This window comes from Eublepharis macularius, chromosome 19, assembly GCF_028583425.1.
Source record: "Eublepharis macularius isolate TG4126 chromosome 19, MPM_Emac_v1.0, whole genome shotgun sequence".
NCBI lineage: Eukaryota > Metazoa > Chordata > Lepidosauria > Squamata > Eublepharidae > Eublepharis > Eublepharis macularius.
Genome location: NC_072808.1, coordinates 1328881 through 1349774, shown reverse-complemented (window position 1 = coordinate 1349774; position 20894 = coordinate 1328881). Strand labels below are relative to the sequence as shown.

Here is a 20894-nt window from a genome sequence, read left to right as displayed (position 1 = left end):
CGTCCTAGAGCTGTTCATTCAGAAGCAAGCCCTATTAGATTGTTGGGACTTCATTCTAGGTGTGTGTTATTTGCGCCAGATGGGACCCTTCATCTGAAATGCATACAGGCCTCTGGGAAGGCGCACACACAGGGCACAAGGGAAGGCAGATGAACTGCATCTCTGGATAGGGAAATGCATGGACGCTATATAATTGGGTTAATGCTGTTAAAGCCATTCATAACTATAAAGAGAGGAGAACATATATAAGACAACCGTTTGGATTCCCTGACAGTATTCAGTTGGGAGTAGTTAATATTTATCCATAGAAACAGTAAACAGAACTGCATCAAAAGTTACTCCATGAAGAAGTGGCTTCTCATAGTTGCCAAAGGCTCTGCATGAAAGACATTCTTATCCGTTGGTCAACACTCTCGTGTCCGACTTGACCACAACTGAGCAAAGTGCTTGGATGTTCTTTTAGCTCTTGCCGCTCCGACTGTCTCCTTTTCCTTCTCCATACTGTGTTTCATGCAGCCTTGGTTTGGGCTCCTTCACTAGCCTTTGGGTGTTGATGGCTGGACCTGTGGCACCCACCGTTTTCCAGGCATAGTCATGGCACATCTTGGGAAGCTGCTGGAACAGGGAAAGATGCAGCAGCGCCTGCCTTCCAGCTTAAGCCTCATGGACCACATCAGGCATCAGACGAAGAGAGCTTTGGCTCTCAAAAGCTAGCATCTGACGAAGAGAGCTGTGGCTCTCGAAAGCTTATGCTACAATAAAGTGGGTTAGTCTTAAAGGCGCTACTGGACTATTTTGCCTAGAAACAGAGAGGCTTCTTCAAATCTGCAAGGGCATCAGCCCACTCAAGGAACCGGTCAGGGCTCGTTTCTCAATTAGGTTTCACAGCCCTGTGAAAGTTTAAGGAGTATAGCTGGAGCTGAGATCATCACCAAGCACTGGCCTTCCCAGGAGACGAAAGCAGCCCAGGCGCAGCCAGTTAACGGAGCCTGTGCCTTTCCCAGTAAACAGGCTTAGTGAGATTTCTTGCAAGACGTGGAGCCTGAACCAAAATTTTGCTCTGTATTAGGTGGAACAAGGCCTGACACTCTTCTGTCCCAGCCAAACACTGTCCACTACAGCACACTGGCTCTCTTCCATGCCATTGGTCCTTCCTGCTATGGGAGCAGAATTGCACCGGTCTGACCCGCCCTGTTCCTTTTCACTTTGATGTGCTGTCCCTGTGAGTTGCAGGCAGAAGTGTTGCACACACACACACACTATTGGGACGGTCCCAAAGTTTTGCTTTTCACTTACAGGGGCACCACTGTGGATCATAGCTGAGACGCAAGATCCCTCTTACCTCATTTTGAGTCTAGGTCTTGGGAAATGGAGATCCCCTTTCTGGGCTTTGGTGCTGATTTCCCCTGCTTTTCGTAGCCGTGTTGCCAATTTCCCCTATTCGGTTGTACTTGATAAGAATTCTTGGTGCTAATTTCTGTGTGCTGATGTTTCTCGGCATTAATGCCAAGACCAGATCTTTGCCACTACGCCAATCCTACACCATTCCCCCTGTTCATGTGTCACTCAACACAGGCACACCTGCTGGTTTTCCACTGTGTCCTTCCTTTGGACAGCTTTGCTAATGTTTTGCTTGGGGAACTACGAGGTCATATGCCCAGGTGACAAACTGGTCTGCCCCACACACTCATGAAGAATCAGGGCCCACGGAGACTCAGTGGTTGCAGGAGAAGAGTTTCCGGTGCTTCATGATCTCCCCTGAATAGTGCCGGTTCCTTGATGGCACTTGGCCGTTGTGTGGAATGGGTCACCTATTGCTTCCGACCTGCCAATAAACACCTTACTGAAGAATCATCGGCCTCCTGTGGGTTTTTGTGTGTTTGTTTCCTACATCCAGCTTGTATTCAACACAGTACATAGTTTGGTCAAGTGACATGCTAAGAAGTCACCACTTACCCCCCCTCCCCATTTAGCTTTCTTTAATGGAGATGATGGAAGAAGAAAACTTCACCTGCCTAATTTCTGCACAGCTAAAAAGCCTGGGAGCAGGGCCGCTTGGGGTTTGTTGTCTTTTAAGCGGCAACTTTTGTGGACTGAAAGGAGATGTTGTGCCTGGTTTACCAACTATGTAGCTGAGCATAATCAACTTCATCCTCGATTTTTCTTTTAAGTAGTTACGATTCATGCACACGGGTTTTGTCAGTGGAGTGTCTTATGCCAGCTCCGGAACGCATCTATTCCAGAACACATCTCCCAATTAGTATTCTAAGGGATGAAGATAAAAGCTTATTGCTGAATGTTGCTAGTCTTCCAAGCGCCACAAGGCTCTTTTTGCTTCAAAAAAGCACTCTCTCTGGGTTTATTGTAGCATAAGCTTTTGAGAACCACAGCTCTCTTCTTCAGATACATGGAAAAGTATGTAGAAAATGGCCAGAGATAGATAGGTGGGGAGGGGAGGGGGAGAGGGTGCAGGGCCATGGAAATGCAAAGCAGTTTTTTCATACCCTCCTTGCATCAGTCGAAGAGAGCTGTGGCTCTCGAAAGCTTAGGCAACACTAAAGTGGTTTAGTCTTCAGGGTGCTGCTGGACTCTCAGTATTTTGCAGCTCCAGACTAAAACAGCAATCTCCTCTGGCTCTGGGTTTGTTGTCATTGACACAAAATAGCAAGTTTTTCCAAGGCTGGCTGTGCAACCGGGGGCGGGGGGGGGGGAGGAAGAACCAGGACTGGCCCGCCCACCACTTCCTAACGTTCCAGCCCCGCCCCCTCGCTGGGCCACGTGGGATAGCGAGCAGACCAATCAGCGCCTCCCGCTGCTTTATGAACCGGGAGGGCAGCGCCGGCTGGATGGCTGACAGTCCCTCGCTGTGGGGCGTTGGGGAGGCGAAGCGCGAGCGCAGGTAGGGCGGGAAGGGGGCCTTGGAGGTCTGCAGGCGGTCCCCGATAGGGATTTTCAGGGGTGGGGCGGTGAAAGTGTGGAAGCGTTGCAAGGAAATGACGCTGCACCGGCTTTACAGTGGCTGGTTGGGGTGGAAGGCTACGGTTGCCAGCTCCAGGCAGGGACATTCCTGGGCATTTGGGGGAGGAGTCCGCAGAAGGCGGGGTTTTGGGGGAGCAGGGAACTTCAGCTGGGTATAAATGCCGCTTAGTCCACCCCCAGCCACCATTTTTAATCAGGTCAAGATGGGTAAGCCGTTTTAATCTGTCTGTAGCAGTTGAAAAGAACAAGAGTCCAGGAGCACCTCTAAGACTAACAAAATTCGCGGTAGGGTGTGAGCTTTCGTGAGACACAGCTCACTTCTTCCGATAGAAAACAGCAAGAGTCTGCCCTTACACGTTTATCTGTACAGATGCTGTTGCTGTTAGACGTTCTATTTTAGCGCTAGTAATTTTTAAAATTGTGTTTAATGGTTTTTTTGTGATCCGCCTTGAAAGCCTTCAGCTTGAGAGTGCCCTCTAAAAACGAGCTAATTAAATGAAATAAAATAGCGCCTTGCTCTCGGATGTAGGAGCATTGAAAGGAGCAAGGTATGTTTGGGGCACTACAATACAGGGCTTTGATCATTCGTAGCCATAGCCACTAGGCGGCAGCATTGGGCCTCTCATGCATGAAGTTTCTTAAAGCTTGTACAAGGCAAAAGCGAAAACATTAAGTTTCTTAGCATAGTCATGCAAATCCAGATACTAAAGGAACATTGAGCTGCTCTGTTCATGTGCATGTCAGAATCATTATAACATTGAAAACACTGAACTCTTTAATATATTATTAAATACATTATAGCACATTAATTGTTGCCAAAATTATTCAAATATAACTATATTTGAAAATACATTGTAAAGGTTTACAGTAAGCATAGTAATATTCTTTTACAAATTATTATGTCTTGCGTTAAAATTTTCATACTACATATTTTCAGTACTACTTTCCCTTTAAAAGTATCCTGTTGATTCCAGTGTGTGTGTGGGGTGAGGTGGGGTGGAGATCAGTTTTTTTAAGTGTTCCCAAAATATCTCAATCCTCAGATTTTTTCATACTACACATGCTGAATGAAAAAGCCTTGCCTTAAAAGCATTTCACTCATTCTAAAAAAGAAAATACTTCACAGGAGTATTTTCCTCCTCAAAGTAGTAAAGAGTCCAGTAGCACCTTTAAGACTAACCAACTTTATTGTAGCATAAGCTTTCGAGAACCACAGCTCTCTTCGTCAGATGCATCTGATGAAGAGAACTGTGGTTCTCAAAAGCTTATGGTACTATAAAGTTGGTTAGTCTTAAAGGTGCTACTGGACTCTTGCAGCTACAGACTAACACGGCTAACACCTCTGGATCTTTTCCCCCTTTGTTAGTCCTGAATTTCCTATTGGAAAAATTGAGGGAAATTCGGGGGGCGGGGGGGAGAGAAAAATGCTTTTGAGTGTTTCCATTCCCCCTTGGATTTCTTCCACCTCTCTAATAGAACTGGGAGGCTGTTACTGATGTTTCTTTGCTTCCCCTACCGTGCCTTAAAGGCAAAATGAGACCTGCCCCCCCCCCCCCGCTGCTAACTCCCCCCCCCCCATATAATGGAGGCTCGCTTCAGAGCTGGAGCTGTCAGACTGAACAATAGCTGCTTATTTGCTCTAGAAACTGATTGGTGAAGTCTGTGGTGTGTTTGTGTGATTAGGATAACCCGTTGCTTTATGATTCGACGTACTTTTGATGAAAGGGTACCAAATCCTTGTGAGGAACAGGTTGTGCTATCCGTGCTTACTGTGAACTGCCAGTAGCTCTTCTTTTTAAAAAATGTGCATGTATTGTTTGGCCATAAAATCCACTTTTCTCTTGTGTACAGATATCAGCAGAAGATTTAACGGCCAGGTCACAGCAGCTGTTCTAAATGGCCCAGTCTGGAAAGGAAAATGCGCAAGGGGGCTTGCCCCTTCGAGGGAAAAAGATGGAGTTGGGGCAGAAAGAGAGTACCGCCGGCAGCAAGATCCCCGTTCTAGTGAAGAGCAGGCCCCCAGCAGAGCAGCAGGTGAGTGGGATGGTGAACTTCTGGCGGGTTCGGCTGTTCCATCTTGGCACGGTTGTACAGCGGCACCTGTGTTGGACGCTGATTGCTGCAGTGTCTGAGTCCCTCACATTTTTAAAAATAAGATTTTCTGTCTTTCGTGGTGGCTGTTAAAAGCTTAAAATTTGACTGCCTACTAGCATCTGTGTCTTCTAGAATCTAATTATGCCGTCTGTACTGCCATGGGTTGCGTCTGAGTTCCCCGCTCTGACAGTCAGTCAAATGACTGCAAATGTCTCCTAGGATCTCGATTCCCAAGTATTGGGGGGCCCAGTCCAGACTGGGGTTCTGACTTGCAGGGGGTGGATAAGTTTCATCTTTCCCCTGAGCTGTATCCCCCATCCGAAATGCTCCCGGGGAAACCTGTGTGCACCCCATCCGCACACATGCAACTTGCAGCGGGGCAAATGGCTGCCTTCTGGGACCCTTGTCAGGTCAGGAACATGGTCTGGGGGGGTGAGGATTAAGCCCTTTTCTCCCATGCGCTACAGTCCCCATCTGAGCCCGGCAGGGAGGAGCATTTTCTTTGGGACTCACTTCCTAGCTGAAATCCTCCCATTGGATCTGGGGAGGGGACATGTGGAAAGCTGAACATGCAGTTAAGCTCTTAAACTTTGCCCCATTTGCAGTTGGTTCCTTGTTGGACGTGCACAAATTGGGTTGTTCTGCCGTGTAATTTGAACACGGGGGGCTACCAGCTGTGCTCAGATTACGTGCATCTGATGAAGAGAGCTGTGGCTCTCGAAAGCTTATGCTACAATAAGGTTGGTTAGTCTTAAAGGTGCTACTGGACTCTTTACTATTTTGCTGAGAGCAGCGTTCTCTCCGTCTGGGAACTTGGACATTTGCCTGTTTTAGACTTTTCTCCTCCCGTATCTTGGCTGCCGCTTAGGGAGTGAGGACGGCCTCTCGGAAGATGCAGCTGGTCTGAGTTAGGTGCCTCTGTTGTCTCCTGCAGGCAGGGCCGTCCGCTGTGAAGAGCCAAGGGTGCAAGACAGCCAAGTTGTCTTCTGTGGGTGTTCCAGTCCCGGAACCTACAGCTGGGTTACTCTCCATGAGCTCTGCCAGGGAGCCCCTAGGGCCGGTGCAGCTGAGTGTATCGGGTCATAGGAACATGCTGGAAGTTGGAAATGCAAATGACAAAGGTACTGATCACTTTATGCATTTGAAGCAGTAAAGCAAACTGAGATTTGATAACAAAAAAAATTATTGCGTGCATTTATTTCCCCGAACTCTCAAGATTTTGTTTTCCCCTCTTCTCGTGGCTTCAACATTCTGTGGGCCCTGTTAGGGCTTGTTGGGTCTCAGAGGCTCCTGTTTGGCTTCAGGGTGCTGAGCGGGAGAGCTTCCGTTCCTTCTCGCCTTCCGGGTTTAAGGTCCTCTCCAGGCAGGGTTGGGATTAAATTCCAGATTCCTGGGTGCCAGCATCTAAGGCGATCCCATTGTTGGTTTTTTTCTTACAGCCGTACTTCCGTGTGCTGTTAATGTGAGGCCCTGATTTCTCTTCTAGAAGCCAGAGCAGTGGAATTCGTGCCCGATGCAGCAGCTCTTGCCAGCATCCTGTCCAACACAGGCCTGTCGAATCACACGGGGAGCGCGAACCAGAAGCCCAGCCTGGCCCGACGGGTGCCGCTGAGGGGGAACCGAGCATGCTCAGCCAGCACTGGGGTAAGTCGCCACTGCACATGAATAAAACAATATTTATTTTTATTTTGTGTGATATGCACCTGTGTGTGAAGCTGACCTGGAGAAGACAGGGGTCTTCAGCCTATAGGTTAGGGACCTCAGGCGACTTACAAGCCCCTGTAGAGCCGCTCTTTCGTTGTGGCTTTTGGGAAGGCCCTGCTGCTAGTATCTGTCTAGAGACAAAGGGTACCACACCTCTTGCCTTGCTGAAAGAAGCCAGCGACGAATTTACTCCGCAAAATCTTACTAAGTATTGTTTATAGTGTTTATAGTAAAGTGCTAGTCCATATCGAGAATGGGAAAAAAAGGTAAAGGTGTGCAAGCACCGAGTCATTACTGACCCATGGGGGGACGTCGCATCACAACGTTTTCTTGGCAGACTTTTGTTACAGGGTGCTTTGCCATTGCCTTCCCCCTCATCTACACTTTACCTCCAAGAAACAGGGTACTCATTTTACCAACCTTGGAAGGCTGAGTCAACCTTGAGCCGGCTATCTGAACCCGGCTTCCGCCAGGATCGAACTCAGGTCCTGAGCAGAGCTTGGGCTGCAGTACTGCCGCTTACCACTCTGCACCACGGGGCTCCTTATAGAGAATGAATTGTATGATATTCTGACTATTTGAAACATGCACTATATAGAGGTTTTCTATGCATTTGGACTTTATGGACATTTATGTGATATGTTGTAGATGAATTGAGGACCTTTCATTGGAGCAAATATTGGAGCACTAGCACTTTACTATTTGAGTATATGATACCTCTGTACGAACGGTTTATTTATGTACATAGCACTTTAAGAGTCTTTCTCCATGTTGGTACCGAGTATCAACCTTATAGTGGAATTCGAATAGATGTGCTAATATAGAAGTATACACTTTATTGTTACAAGAAAACATAAGGCACCGATTCAACTTTTTCCATGCTGTAATTTATTGTGAACACTATAAACGATACTTAGTAAGATTTTGCGGGGTAAACTTGGTTGCTGGCTAATCATCACTGCGATACTGTCTCTTTTTGGCTGTTGCTGAAAGAAGCAGCGAGGAAGAGCGGATTCCTCCATGGCTTTTTGACTTGCCTCTTACTACAGTACCTCTTTTTGGAGTGTCTCCTGTCCCCAGCCCTCTTGGCCCTACCACCCATGGTTCTGGCTTTGACCCCGATGAAGTCATAGTTCTGACTCCTAGTCACATGGCTCTGATGTCACCTGACTTCCTGTCACATGCTTGCAGCTCAGTAGCTCCTGGGCAGGCTGGGGTCCGGGGACTGGAAATGTTGGAGATTACTGGCGTCTTCCGTCTTCCGTGATTCTCTATTGCCTTAAGGAATGTAGGTGTGAGATGGGCGGGTGATGCTGTTCTTGTACCTAGCTTCTGCTCCCCTTGAGCCAAGGTTGTCTCCCATAGTATAAGAAACTACAAACAGTTGCCTCGTTTCACACCATGGTAAGAATGGCCAGCGTGCTAACCTTGGCTGGAGCACCCTGCGCACGACTGGGTGGTAGCTCACAGAGGAGGGGTAGTAAAGGAGGTCTGAAACCGTGTCTTCATAGGAATTGATTCTCTCTTTTGCTCTTGGTAGCTAGGAGCAAAGAGGCTGGAGGGGGCTCTTTTCGAGAGACAGGGATTGCATTTAACACCTCTCAATTCCCCTGCAGACTGGCCAAGGCTCCCGCTGTGGAGGAGCTGCCGCCCGCATGTCCCATCTCTCCAGACCAGCCTCAAAAGGTACTCAACCCGGGATTTCTCAATGGTGTCTGGTGGCTCGGTTGGGTTCAAGAGTGCCCTAGGACTCCTGCAGCTTTCGTGTTGCAACTTGGTAGAACTCCCCTTATGTTTGCCAGTTTGGTGTAGCGGTTAAGAGTGCGGGACTCTAATCTGGAGAGCCGGGTTTGATGCCCCTCTCCTCCGCTTGAAGCCAGCTGGGTGGCCTTGGGCTAATCACAGCTCTCTCAGAGCTCTCTCAGCCCCACCCACCTCACAGGGTGTTTTGTTGTGGGGATAATAATAACATACTTTGCAAACCGCTCTGAGTGGGCATTAGGTCGTCCTGAAGGGTGGTATATAAATCGAATGTTGTTATGTTTTTGAGGGGTGCGGCAATTGAACTAACGGATGCTTCATCTTCTCTCCCTCCATCTCCCCCTCCTTGCAACAGATATGGAGCAGCCACGATCTTGTATTCTGGCCCTGAACGCCCAGCAACTGAAGGCACTTTCTACGAGGCTTGGGGACCTTGGGCCCGGGGTGAGTTTGCCACCCAGCAGGTGGCCACGTTGAAGAGAAATGCAGGGGCGGAATGAGAGATGCATGCCTTTTGAAAACATTTCCCTTGGGGCTGCTGCTCTGTCCTTAGAATTGTGGTCCAAACTTCCTTGCCTGTAGCAGTGCCTCTGCAGAGCAGATACTGGCCTTTTTCAGTGTAATAAAAGTGTTTGCACGTTACGGTACAGTTTCTCCCATTCTTGCTGTTAGGAAGGGGTGTGTGTATGTGGATTATGACTCCAAGATAGAACTCTGTGGTGGTTCTGCATCCATGCTACTACTTTACTCCGCTACGCCCCATGTTCTGGAGGGGCAGGTGAATAAACGCTGCAGTCTCTTTTTGCTTTAACCCTCTGGCTGTGGAGGATAGCAGTGAACTACCGAATTATTCAGTAGTATAAAAGTTCCTGTCCAAATAAGCACTTTTCTTATAAAATCCTTTTCTCGCCATTGGCGGAAACTAAGATAGATGTCCTAAGACAGCATACGGTATAAGCAGTATGTAGATCTCTTTACTCTTGGGAGTATTTTCAATTTGGCTTGTAGAAAACCAAGGCGCATCTATACTGCTAAATGTGCTAAAAACATTTTACATGATATCAAGGTTATAGAGCATGTTTTTATGCTGTTAAAGCAGTAAATTAAATTTAGGTTTGTTAAGGAGGCACTGTGTACCTTTCAGTCTTTCCCAAAATGTGAGCTTTCTGTAAAGATTCCCCCGCCCCCCACCACCACCATTTCTTGAAATTTGGGGGGCAGCTGTGCCTGTGCTGATGGCCCCACCTATACGGATGGCCCCAAGTCCGTTTGGTCCCCCTGTGCGTCATGCACCTCTCTGGGGCTGCTTTGCAATGACCCGCCTCGGATGGGGCCTCTTTCCCCCTAGAATAATGCTTGTCACTGCAGTGCCTCGCCTCCCTGACTTTCTGACACCTGCATTAGGTGGAGGCGAAGCACAGCCAACCAACTGAGAGCCTGGAAGCAGGCAACTGTAAAGATTCATCGGCCAGACCCAAGACGGAACGTTTGAACAGCGTCACCGAGGCTGGTAATGCAAAGCAAAGGTAAGAAGAAAACCTGACTAATGAACCAGACATCGTTTAGGAGCAAGGGCTTGCAGCTTCTGTTGAGGTCAGATTCCTATTAAGGTCTGTTATGCTGGACTTCCAAACTCTTTTGGGGGGAGGGGACCCCCATCTGATTTCTGGCCTGCTTTTTTCCTTGCTTTCCTATTTTGCACAAGCTTGGTCAGCCTCAGCCGGCACACTTAGGATGGTTAATGACTGGCGACAGTCGAGTGGAGCATTTCCAGATGTACCGATTTCTACCTGCAGAGCGTGACTTCATTGCATTCCAAAGTGCCTCCAGAGCTTGCCTCTGCTTCCGATAGTGTCTTGCAGCATAAATGCATACTGCAGGCTAGTTCTTGCTGCATCATGGGAAAGAGACCCACACTTCTTTCTCTTCCGCCCCCAACCTGTTTTGTAATTGTGTGTTGCTTTCTGCTCCTAAATAGCACCCCATCTGGCAGTAAGGGAACGACAGGAGCCTCATGGACAGGTGAGTGGCAACGCTTTTCTCTGCTGACTAGATTCACGTCTCATCGTATTTGCTGGATACAGACTCTTGGCACAAAGACTGCCTAGCCGGTATCAGCTGGCTCGTATCTATTAGAAAAACATTCCCCAAATGGGTAAGTGGCGCTTGTGTGCATTTCATGGAGATGATGAAGCTTCTCCCAAGATATTCTTGCAAATTGTGATCCGCCCTGAGCCTGCTGGCGTGGGGAGGGCAGGATACAAATCTAATAAATTAAATTAATTCTGATCTAATTGCTATTTTAGAAAAATCTTGAGCCCCCCCGCTTTAGAATGAAAGCAGTCCAAGGGAATAACGTTCAGCAGTCGTTCAAATGCTGCTTTGGGATGTAACTCTTAATCCTCCTTAGCCCAGAGTGAGCAGCTTGATTAATTAGGCCGCCTTGCTAACTTCAGCCCTTGGTGTTCCAGAAGAAGAGTTTGTTCCCGATCCAGCGGCCAAAGCCAGCATCCTGTCGAACGTAGGAGTGAGCCATTCAGCCCTCGGGCCTGGCGGCAAGATGAGTCTGGCCAGGCGGGTGCCGGTGAGAGACGTTCGGAAGCCACCTGGCAGCGTCATGGTGAGCGGAACTCCATGGCGGAGGTCTGGATATCTGTACATTCTCTCACTCTTGGGTGTTTTCTGGTGGTCGCCATAACAAGGGGATGATCGGATGAACGAGTGCAGGACCTGTCTTAGATTTCCCACACTTATATCCCTTGCCTGCTTCCTAGGGGGCCGATGGACTACTGAGTAGGTTGGCAACCGGGGCAGCTATAAGCTTTATGGTCCATGGCAGCTGGGAACAGGAAACGGCTTGTGGGTGGTGGCTAGCCTGACACGAGCCAAGCGACTTGCTAGCTTTCTGGGCTGGAGCACTCCTAAAACGCCCTCGCCGTTGGAACTGGGAGCACAGAAACGGAGCGTGGTTTTTCCCTTAGCGGCTGTAGCACTTGATACACGACAGTGAAATGGAGCTTTTACAGAGCAATCCTAAGAGGAGTTACTCCAGTTTACGCCCATCAAATTCAATGAGCTTAGACTGGAGTAACTCTTTTTAGGATTGCACTGTTGTTAGCGTATGGAGGATTAAGAAATCTTGTCTAGAAAATCCCCAGGTGTTTTCCCGTAGCCAGCTCACAAAGACAGCTGCTTTGCTTTAGGAGCATCCATGGTAAACCTTTAGGAGTCTCTAGAAACATCTTCGGTGAATATTGGAGCCCGTGAGAATCACTGGGGTGGGGGGCGAGGAGACAACAGTCAGGACCCTCTCCGCGCACCCAAATTGCCCTCCTCAGTATGATATATGTTTATGCAGGTCATTTTCTCTATCTTCCCCCTCATCTTCCTTTAAATGACTTTCGTATTTCCTGCTCAGTCTTTATCGGGAGGTAGTTTGGCTTTTTTAACTTCAGCTTGTTTTCCTTGCTGACTGGGGGAGCCCCACCCTAAATATGCAGGAACCCCCTTTCTTGCCTCTGGGCTCCCGAGTCTTGCTGCTTTCATGATGTGGCACGGGGGCAGATGTGGCTGCTGTGCTTGATGCACACGAGCGCACAGACCCCAACACTTGTTTTTTGTGCATGTCACCCTCTCTTCACTGCTCCCTAAGCAACTGCTGCTTACTGAAAAGCCGTAATGCAACACTTCTCAGAGCAGATAATAACATTTGATTTATATACTAATACCTTTCGATTTATATACCACCCTTCAGGACAACTTAACACCCATTCATATGAGTTTACAAAGTGTGTTATTATCCCCACAACAATCACCCTGTGAGGTGGGTGGGGCTGAGAGAGCTCTGAGAGAGCTGTGACTGGCCCAAGGTCACCCAGCTGGCTTCCAGTGGAGGGGTGGGGAATCAAACGCGGTTCTCTGGATTAGAGTCTCACTGCTCTTAACCGCTACACCAGACTGGCTCATAAGATGTTACTTCATAAAGCATGAGAATGAATAAGACAGAACAGCAGAAAGGAAATAACGGTGCTTTTCATGAACGTAGCCCCAGAAACCTGCTTTGGGAAGCCTTTGGGGGAACTTGCTGGGGCACTGATCTGTTTCCCCTCCTTTTCTAGGCTGAAAATGTTTCTCCTGCAACACCCAAGTTTGGCCGGGTGTCCTGCCGTTCCACCAAGGGCCTTAAAGGTACAGCTGAGAGAGGATTTGCCGTGTGAATTTCGGTGGGCGGGCTTGTCGCTCGGAGCTGTACGGGGCTGCCCTGGGGTCAAAGGGGAACTGCTGCTTGCTAGGATTTCCCCTCTTTCTCAACTTGCAGGTCTCAAGGAGTCGGGGGTTTCCAGAGCCCACCTTGCCGTCACTCCCAGCAACAGATGCTCTATGAGGGATTGTTTGCTGACTAGTGAAGCCAGGAGGGTCCCTGTGGCACACCCACCATCTTTGGTTTGTGCTTGGGAGGGGGAGAAGAGCAGTTGCAACATGTCGGTGACAGCCAAACGCCAACGGGGACTTCCGTGTGGGCAGGAGGAAGGGGTTTCAGCCTGCGCCGGGATGTTCTCCTGACCCCCAAGTGGCCCCGGTGCACGGATTAGTGGCCCCATGGCAGGGGTGTGTGTGTGTGCATGTGCAGCTCATCAGTACACGTGCCGCTCTCCCCAGGAGGACCCACACCAGCCTCCCCAGAGTCCTCTTGGGTTAGGAAAGCGGTGCAGAGTTGGTGGTCGAAGGCTGAAGATCTTTCTCCGCTGCTCTCAGCTGTGATCCCAAACTGAACCAACCCCCGTATCTCACTCTGGCTGTCTAATTAGCCCTCCCAAAGTGTGTACTGTCCGTCCTGAGCCTTGGTGCGCTCAGCAAGCCGTTCCTAGCCAAGGATCTGCTTTCGCCCCTTGCGGCCTCCACGGGTGGCGTTTGTTGCTTTCACCCCCCCCCCTTTTCCTTGTTCGGGTCCTGTTCGTGAGGACAGCTTAATGGGGTGGGGTACCACCAGGGCACCCCATCTGACTTCTTTCCTCCCCGCAACAGGGGAAGATTGCAGTGCGGCTCTTTAACGACGGTCTAGAAGCATCGGCCAAGAGGGTGCCTGCAGGTCGTGTCATCCCCTCGGACATGGGAAAACTCCAGGTATGAAACGAAGGCTTGAGTGGGTAGCAGGGAATAATTGCTTGCTCCTGGTCTGTCAGTGGCCTCCAGCACAAAAACGAAGTAGCAGCGTGGGGCACAATCTGTGTGAGAGTGGTGACTGCTGAACTTTGCCCGCTGAAAGGTGTGAGATACCCTCTCCCTCTCCCCCTCCCCCTCCCCCTCCCCCTCCCCCTGCAAACTTTCTTGGATAGCCTAAATCCCCATATGAAGGAACCTCTGCTAGGCAGGGGCAAGTGACTTGGGCTGGTGAAAGTTCTTGATTCTGAATGGAGGCGGGAGCAGAAAGATGGGTCTAGACAGCGAAGCGGAGAGACTTGTGGTGGGATGAAGTTACTGGAGGAGAACGGCTGGCTGTAAAGCAAGCCCCCCAGCTGGACAGTGGATGGCACCAGACCACGTGATTTGTCTGCATGTAGTTTGTCAGAAAACAGCCCCATCTCTTCTGCTTTTAACTCTTTTTTTTCTGTACTATCCTTTGGCCATAATGGAACTCCTGGCAAAGTAACTTTACAGGGTGTTTTCTTAATCTTGCTGCGGGGAAGAAAGTAGAACACCCCAAAATTGTTGATTTAGAACAGTTGTGACTCTTCACAGTTCATAAAGTCTACACAGGTTTTATATAACGCCGGAGGTTAGGTTGCTGAACTGAGTGACATTTGTTAACACACACACACCGGTAAAAATGGCAGTTCTTCGGAGCCATTTTTCTTTGCCCTTCAGACGCTGAGGAAGACATTCGTTTCTAACCAACTCTTTTAAGAATGGGGTGTTTTAAGACGTGCGAGAACTTCCGTTTCTCCTCTGCCCCTTAAGAATGGGAGCGAACAGCCAGGCCAGGATGAACCAGCCATTTACGCTCACCGGGAAAGCTCCTTCAGGGCTTCGGCCAGGAACGACCTGAGAGCATTGCGGGGAGTGGCTTGGCTCAAGCCGTTCAGCCGTGATAACGCTGGGTGTCCGTTCACCCACTGCTGCCTTCTTCAGTGCCGCCGGAGGCACTTGGTGACCCATTGCCCGTTGTGGGCGCTGCTGTCCAGGTATGACCTGAATAGCCTGCAATGTGCTGGCGGGCAGGCAGTCCAGGGGTCACTCTGCTTGGCTTGTGCTTCGGCTGTTCACACTTCCTAGTCCCCTGTGACCAGTGGGCATCATAAAGAACAATGACTAAACCTTCCCACCAAGGCAACTGCTTGTCACAAGTAATGAATAAGGAAGATAAGCAGGTCAGACAAGATGGTATGGAAGACTCTTATCATTTCAGCATGGCAAACTAGCCCAACTGTGAATGGTAACACAGGCCATATTGCATAGAGTGAAAATACCTTGAACCTGAATTGTAAAATTTGATTTGGCTAAATCTGTTCTGGGGGCCCAGAAGTAACTTTGAGAGAGACCATATGGCTGTCCCATGTCTTAAGGGATTAAATTCTGCTGTAGAAGAGAGAACTTATTTAAGCAAGCAAGAGCCCGTTTGGTGTAGTGGTTAAGAGTGACGGGACTCTGATCTGGAGAAACCAGGTTTGATTCCCCACTCCTCCACTTGAAGCCAGCTGGGTGACCCTGGGTCAGTCTCAGCTCTCTCAGAGCTCTCTCAGCCCCACCCACCTCACAGGGTGATTATTGTTGTGAGGATAATAACAACATACTTTGTAAACCACTCTGAGAGGGCGTTAAGTTGTCCTGAAGGGCGGTATATAAATTGAATGTTGTTGTTATTATTATTATTTAGCCTTCTGGGTTGCAGAGGGAAAACTTCGCAGTATCCTCTCCTTTGGGTTCTGTTCCCTCCTGGGACTTGCCTCCTCCTTGCTAAAAGCTTCCCAATCCGTAAACGATAGGAAATAGGAATAAATCAAGTGAATATTCCTAGTTACAGGAATGTGGAGAGATTTTTGGGATGCTCCGAAAGACTTTGTAAAGGCTTGGGGGTTGTGGTATACAGGCGACACTCAATTGCAAGATGCCTTGTAAGCCTAAAAAAGGACTGGGGTCAGCGTTAACAGCCGCGCCCTTTGTCGTCTCGCTTCCAGCGTGTCGAGTTCCTTGCTCGGCTCCTGCAGCAGGAAATCAACAGCAGCGTTGATGAAGTTGCCCCCTCGCTGGAAGAACTACACAAACTGTTGTCTGTTCGCTGCTCACCTGCATCGGAGGCCCCCGAACCCGATCTCGTCATCACCACGCCTCTACAGGATCCTACACGGCAGCTTGGCGAGCAACCCGTTGTCCCTGCTGCCTCCGTGGCACCCGTACCCAGCACCACGCCCAACACGACCGACTCGCAGCCTGTCTGTTCTGCTCCCTCCTTGCCCTCTCTTGGGCCTTCTCCATCCGGTGCAGACAGTAGAGGTAAGACCGGTCGTGCTGCTTGGCTTCCCTGTGTCCTGGAGGAGGTCACAGTAGGGTGTAAGGGAGGCTAGAATATTCTGCTCACAAACTGTGTGTGCAAGGTAGCCCAGGACTTTTCTGCCCCAGAATCTTTGCTGGTCTTTCTTCACGATGGTAGAGAAAGGGGCTGCACGTATTGCAAGACTTCCTCCATAAGGCTTCAGTAGGAGCACTGGGCCTTACTCGCAGGCCAGTATTCGACACGCACGAGCACGACTCCAGGGATACAAATGATCCACAATCTTGGAGGGCATGAGGTGACTTCCCCACCTTATGTGGCGTTCACCTTCAATCTAGGAGGTACTAGATTAGGATTCCGTTCCATCATGACGTTCACTGAGTGGTTGACCTAAGCAAGCAGTTAACTCCTATGCCGGCTGAAACAATATCCATCAATAGCATCCAATAAGTGTGCCATTTATTGAACTTAAAATGCACCATTTGCAACGCGACATATAACACTGCCCTGTTGGCATATTCATGAAATTTAGAAGCCCTCGTTTTATTTAAAACCTGCAAGTATTTCCAGGGCTGGTGAGAAAGAGCATGAGCTGCAAACGGCTACGCCCGAAGGTGCCTCAGCATATGTGTATCGTCGTTTTTGCCCTCTGAGAAGCAAGGAAGAATAAACGTTGAAAGCAGAAGCTTTGTAGCAAACAGTAGATTATTTGGTCACAGCATAAAGGATTGGATACTGAAGATTGTGTGTGTGTGTGTGTGTGTGTGTGTGTGTGTGTGTGATGTGCTGTCAAGTCACCTCTGACCTATGGTGACCCTATGAATGAAAGACCTCCAAAACATCCTATCATTAACAGACTTGCTCGGATCCTGCAAACTGGAGGGCGTGGCTTCTTTGACTGAGTCCAGCCATCTCGTTTTAGGTCTTCTTCCTCTTTTCCTGCTGCCTTCCACTTTTCCTAGCATTATTGACTTTTCCAGAGAGTCTTGTCTTCTCATGATGTGACCAAAGTACGATAGCCTCAGTTTTGTCAATGTAGCTCCTAGGGAGACTTCAGGCTGGATTAGATCTAGTACCCACTCATTTGTCTTTTTGTCTGTCCATGGTATCCACAAAACTCTGGAAACAATGAAAAGACCAACCTCCAACTGTTGTCATACACCATGTATGCCTTTGTCACAGTGGGAATAAACTAAATGTATCCTCATATGGTTGTACAGTATCTGTAGGAGCTACTGTTATCTAATAGGGTAGCTTGTCTTCCATAAAATTCTTCATCATCGTTCTTAGCCCTTTGAGTATGCATTTCACTAATTCCAGAAGAGTGGATTTCACAGGTGGGTGTTTTTTTCCCCAGTGTTCTCCAAAATGGAGCGCAAAAGTTCAGTCTCTACAGGGTTTTCTAGATGATTATGCATTGGGCTAATAGGATTTTGTTCTGCATAGGCCCTTTTAGAGTCCGAGAGTTGAGGATCTGACCTCGGAATTTCCACAGGTTCCTTCCGGCTTATCAAGTCCACATGTGAGGAAATGGAGATATTCTGATCCTCACAATTGTCACTGTTTATTGGCATTTTAACACAAGTCCTCTAAGGGTATAGAATCCGTATTATAGTGTTTTTAAATACCTGTGCAGAAAAAACCCCTTTTAGGCTCAAGTTCATTTTTTGCCTGTGGAGCAATGAGGGGACCTTAGATGAAGAAAATGATAGTAGAATTCTCTCTGCCTGGTTCCGGTGGCTGAGAGGCTCTACTGCAATGAGATCCATTACAGAAGGGTTGATCTTCAGTAATTCACTGAGTCGTCTGAAACTTATTCTCCCAGTTTGGGAGTGATCCCCTGTAGCTACAAACTGTCGTGCAGATCTCATGTGGCTGAAAGATCAGATGCCATGGGTTCTCACAGTTCCTGTGGTCAATTTTTTCCTGTTAGGTGGAGCAAGTTCTGGGGGTGAGGAGGCCTTTCCCTAGGTCATCACATCTCTAGTAAGGACTGCCAAGGATGGGTGGGGCGCACTTGGGGCAGAGTGTTTGTGCCACGGGCATTGGTGTGGCTTGGCTCTGCATCGCACGGAGCGCATGTGTTGCCTTCTTCTACCTCTAGGAGTTTCAGCCACCTCTTCGTCCGTGGCCCATATCCAGCAACGCGTGGCAGCTTTTATAGACGCACGTCGGCATTTCTATGAGGGCCTCCTGGATGATGAGTGTGCCTTCTATACATCCCGCGTCCCCACCTTCGCTCAGTCTCCAGTGCCACGTTGTAAAGAGCCTGTAGCAAAAGCGCTGGATGCTGAAGATACCACGGTAAGCTGGAAGCGTCTTGATGGGCTCCAGTCCTGTGCAACAACGGGGCTGTGCTGCTCCAACCTGCGGAGGGGAAAAGGTGGGATGCCAGCCATCAGCTTCCAAACAGCAGCTGCTTGTGATGGGCCATCTGAGCTGTTTTGAGTGGCTTATCAAAGTCGGCACGACTGGGTAATCCTGGCCACTTGATAAATGGGGTCCTCTGTGTTCACTCAGAGCAACGGGAAGTGTGGAAAGAAAACTAGGGTATGGACACCTGGTGTACTAGGCTAGATTTAAGAGCCCTAATGCAGTTGCATGTTTGTTGCGGGGACTTGTCAGTTTCTTCCTTTCACTGGAAAAGTTACAGGTGGAAATATCATTTCAGGTGGGCAGTCACGATAGTCTGCCGTAGTCAAACAGAATTTGAGTCCAGTAGCTCCTTAAAGACAGGCAAGATGTTTGCAGGATGCAACCTTTCCCAAGCCAGTGCTTGCATCACGAGGTACAAATAGGACGATCCATTAGCCCTTCGTGTTTGGTAGGTGGGTTGGGGTGTTACGGAGAAGGGCCAGGTGAAGACAGGAGGCAGGGAGACAATGCAAAAGAAAATCAGCTTGATTAGAGCTAGGAGATGAGCACAGATGTGGGGAATGCAGAAAATCAGTGTGTCATGAGAAAGGAATCCCGTGTCTGTATTCAGCCGGATGGAGTGTCCATTGCCCTGAATTTGTTAATGGATTCTATCTCACATTGTTATGATCTCCCTTTGAAACTTCTTGGTAGACGAATGGCCACCCTTAGATCGACAATAGAATGTCCTGGAAGATAAAAATGTTCTCTCACTGGAAAACACTATGTGTATATCCTGCAATGAAAATAGCAGTACATGGTGTGCCTTGCCTTTCTGTAAACTGGGGTAGGAGGTGGTGTGGAACTCCACTAGCAGACGAGAATTAGACTCTTTCTTTAGCCTTGCGGTGAGTTTCAAATTTCTTTTTATTAATGGGGAGGGGCAACAGCTTTGAACACTCCCCTTTCGTGCCAGAAGCCCGTGGTTTTTGTGTGCGTGTTCATGGACTGCACATCTGGACACGTGCCAGTAAGCCTCTTTTATTTTTGCTAATGTGCACACTCAAACTACACATCTTTTTAGCATGGTAAAATTGTGTTTGAAACTACCCTTTTGACCGCAAAAACTTACCTCGATTACCTTATGCCACCATGAACTAGTTAGCGTTATAGTGGCTGTTGCAGGTTAACCGAGTGGCTGTTGACATGGTGGGGCAATTGAAAAGGGAAGGGGGTCTGAGGGTGGGGCTTTGAGGACTGTAGTCCGTGGCTTGGGTGAAACAGCAGTGAGTGAAAACGAGAGGGCCAGAGCATTGGTTTTACTCTTGTTGTGGTACTTCAGTCTGTTGTGGGCCAGCCTCTCTTTAGATGTGTATTTGAACCATTTAATTCTGTGTTCTCACTTCATGTTTCTCTTTACCCTCCAGCACTTTACCCCCATCTCCACACAGTCCCCACTGGCAGAAGTCGAGAGGTTTTCGCCTTTATGATGGTCTCGGTCCTTGATTTCTGTTGTCTGAAAGTGTTATTTTTTAAAAGAGACAAATAAAAAAAATTATCTTATTCCGAAAAAAATTGAGGTGGTATTTGCCAAAAGGAACGCCACTTGTGCCCAAGACCAGAAGCTGTCTTAGCCCTAAAGAGGAGCAACCATCTCTCTGTATTTGTTAGAGGTCTGTATTTAAGTGCCTCTGGGCTTGATGCACGCTTATATGGTGGGCTTGATGCACGCTACTGGAACTGTTGTGAAGAGTCTTTTAGACTGATGTGTATGTTGGCAACACTTTCTTAGATGCACAAGTTTGGTTTTCTTTGCAAACCAAATTAGAGTGCGTTCTCAAGTACCAACTCTGCCCTTGCTGCTTAATCCTGTTCCTGCAACGCCCTCGCACTGAAAAGGGCTTCTTAAGATGCATTTCTGGAAAGAGTGCTGGCTTTCCTAGGTCTCTAGTTATGAGGGCGTGGTTCATCTGCAATGGCAGAATGCCTTTATGTCTCTAACTTGAAAAACCACATGGAAAACTGCAGGGACATTCTTTCCACACAAGATCTATGAAGCTATGTTGGATTTCACCGTTCAGTAGGACTTCCTCAGCAAAAGTCAAGGCAATGTCTACTGTAGTGTCCACTGTAGGACGTCCAAATGGCATTTGAGAACTTTGCTTTAGATTTGGTACTTATTCTGGATACTGTTTTTCCTGGGTTATGCTAGTCTTTCATCAAAGAGGCTGGAGCCTAAAATTAGAAGGAATCTTTCACAGCAACATGCATTCTGGCATTAAAGATAACATCACTGAAAAACTGGTGCCTACCTTTTAATGTAGATAACTTATTTGTTGTTGACCTGCATGGAGGTGGTTTGCTTTATGAATCCGAATTGGGAAGTTAACACCTAGCCACGCCTTTATGTTATTTATAGTCCACTTTTCTCAGACTCCAGGGCAGATGACACAATGCTAGTCACTGCTGTCAGCAGGGAGGAACATTCATTAAGCAATGCGATAGGATTAGA

General features: G+C 48.4%; 1 protein-coding gene across 1 annotated transcript; it reads left to right on the top strand.

The window, feature by feature from the left end:
• Positions 1-2842: 2842 nt before the first annotated feature.
• TROAP (trophinin associated protein) lies at positions 2843-19893 on the top strand. Its single transcript, XM_055003829.1, has 15 exons — positions 2843-2899; positions 4831-5013; positions 6008-6194; positions 6560-6717; positions 8394-8463; positions 8894-8982; positions 9943-10064; positions 10517-10560; positions 11010-11158; positions 12657-12726; positions 12857-12981; positions 13564-13662; positions 15714-16029; positions 18132-18331; positions 19810-19893. Exons 2-15 carry the CDS (start codon positions 4876-4878, stop codon positions 19870-19872), a joined length of 1830 nt encoding a protein of 609 aa, XP_054859804.1. The 5' UTR covers positions 2843-2899; positions 4831-4875; the 3' UTR covers positions 19873-19893.
• Positions 19894-20894: the final 1001 nt, after the last annotated feature.

Excerpts from the sequence above, each read along its gene's own strand:
- TROAP (XM_055003829.1), top strand. The coding sequence starts at position 4,876 with ATGGCCCAGTCTGGAAAGGAAAATGCGCAAGGGGGCTTGCCCCTTCGA. Across the intron at positions 8,464-8,893 it reads CTCCAGACCAGCCTCAAAAG|ATATGGAGCAGCCACGATCT; the intron begins GTACTCAACCCG and ends TCCTTGCAACAG. Across the intron at positions 16,030-18,131 it reads ATCCGGTGCAGACAGTAGAG|GAGTTTCAGCCACCTCTTCG; the intron begins GTAAGACCGGTC and ends TTCTACCTCTAG.